This window comes from Bison bison, unplaced genomic scaffold (genome assembly GCF_000754665.1).
Source record: "Bison bison bison isolate TAMUID 2011002044 unplaced genomic scaffold, Bison_UMD1.0 scf7180017864213, whole genome shotgun sequence".
In the NCBI taxonomy this organism is placed as follows: Eukaryota; Metazoa; Chordata; class Mammalia; order Artiodactyla; family Bovidae; genus Bison; species Bison bison.
The window spans coordinates 5,906,612-5,908,716 of record NW_011494785.1 but is presented as its reverse complement, the minus strand read 5'-3'; the positions used below and the strand labels follow the sequence as shown (position 1 = coordinate 5,908,716).

Sequence of the window (2,105 nt, the reverse complement as noted above, 5' to 3'; positions counted from 1 at the left end):
TCCTTCCAGGGGAAGGCTCCTTCTGTCGTCCCCATCGCTGACCCTAGCACTTTGCTTCTTGCTTGTCGTGCAGGCCCAAGCGTGAATGGCCTGGAGGAGCCAAGCGTCGCCAAGAGACTGCGGGGCACCCCAGAGAGGATTGAGCTGGAGAACTACCGGCTGTCGGTGCGGCAGGCGGAGGGGCTGGAGGAGGTGCCCGAGGAGACGCAGGCCGAGCACAACCTGAGTAGCGTGCTGGACACGGGCACAGAGGAAGACGCGGCCAGCAGGTCAGCCTCTGGGGACCGCTGCCTGCAGGGGGCGCTGCGGAGCCCTGGGTCTGCGTGCTGGCTGTGACCCTTGACAAGCAGGTCGTGTGGCCTCCCTGTCTGTCTCCTTGTCTGATGTGCTGTGAGGAGCCTGGCCAGACTTGAAGGGCTGCTCCAAGGGCCCATGGACCGTGAGGCCTGGGAGGAACTGTCTGTCTCCCCTCTGGCCTTCACAGAGGCAGGGGATGGGCTTGCCTGCTTCTCGTCTCTGGAAGCACGTGGCGAGACCACTCAGAAAGGGACTGAGAGCCTGTAGCTTGTGGCGAAAGGTGAGGCTTGACCTTTCTGCCCAGTTATTTATGCCGTGTGCGTCCCTTGCTCTTCTTCACGGTCCTTGAGCTGCTGCAGCTTTGAGTAGAACCTCATCATGCTGGCCACCCTCGTGACATGGCCCAGGGATGTGCTGCCCTGAGCTCCCCCCGACCCCTACAGAGAACTGCAGCCCACGACTGGGGTCCCAGAGCACTCGGCTCGAAGGAAGGGCAGCCTGGCCTCTGCTCTCCCACCTGAAGTTGTATAAATTGACCTGAGGTTAGGGATGAGCACAGGGGGCATTCTTACCCTGATTTCCTGTTTTGGAAGATGTTAAATGACAAGCACGGGGTTGCTCAGTGTTGTTAGTTAATAAGAAAGTAAACAAATGAAGTCACGGTGATGAGGCAGAAACCGTAGCTCAGTCAACACTGAAAGCTAATCAGACTCCAGAGGGCACGCGTTCTGTGGTCCACAGTCTTAGTTGTCTGTTGTTAACTGCCTCGCACCGACCCTCACCCACTTCAGTTATCGCCACCCTGTCTAGTCCTGGTGTTTGTGTCTTGTCTCCCTCGAGACTTAGGATCTTTTCTGTGGCAGTTTAGTGTTAGTGCCCTAGGAAGGGCATTGTGAGCAGAAGACACTTGGTTAGTTTTAGTGGCACGAATGAATGAACGCATGAATGGAGGAGGATTCACCTGATTGAGCTGAGCAGTGAGGACCTGCTTTTTTCTTCCTCATCTACTAACTAAACTTCAGTAGGTGCTCAGAAGCATTTGCTGAATGACAGAATGGCTGTAAATGGGTAAAACAAGCTAGTGGATGGCTGGAGGACCCACGAGTAGCACAGGCGTGGTGAAGTCAAGTACATCTCCCACTCCACAGCTCACCCGACAACCAAGTGTTCACACCCCCTTCCTAGCGTGGACAGGGCTGTCGTGGCAGAGCCATTTGCCCCGTGAGGGCTTAGGGGAACACAGCCCAGGAGACCACCCTCGCTTCTGACCCAGCGGAAGTGACAGCCTTCCCCCATCACCCTTGGGTGGGGTGTAATTTTCTATAAAGACGATGATACAGAACCCTCTGAGGGGCTGTGCTCACAGCTGTGCTCAGGCAGAGCCACTCTCCTGGTGCTGACACGCGGCGATACCCTCAGAGCCTCCGGGTTCACGTTCCCTCTCGGGGGTAGTTGTGGTTGAGCCCAGGCTCCAGGTCAGCTGACGCTGTGTGACTCAAAGCCTTTGCCCCAAACTGCATTCTAGACTCTCCACCCTGACTGGAGGCCGCAGGAAGTCAGACTTCCCCCGTCAGGCGGGGCACTGAGGGCTTAGGGTCTCCCTCCCAGACACAGGCAGCTGGGCTGGGCCCTCGGAGTGAGGTGGGGCACGCTTATCCCTGGGAGCGGGCACCCGGGCCCGGCCCTTGGAGCGAGGTGGGGCATGCTTATCCCTGGGAGCGGGCGCCTGGGCCCTCGAGCAGTGACTGTCTCTTGCAGGGCGGGGAGGCTTGCACAGGCAGCCCGAGCGCCCTTCTTGCCCCCCGCTT

General features: G+C 58.4%; 1 protein-coding gene across 1 annotated transcript in view; it reads left to right on the top strand.

Moving 5' to 3' along the window:
* MICAL3 (microtubule associated monooxygenase, calponin and LIM domain containing 3) overlaps positions 1–2,105 on the top strand; it is an 87,785-nt gene that overhangs the window by 55,616 nt on the left and 30,064 nt on the right. Inside the window, 1 exon segment of the mRNA XM_010845070.1 lies at positions 74–269. Coding sequence (XP_010843372.1) covers positions 74–269 — 196 coding nt within the window.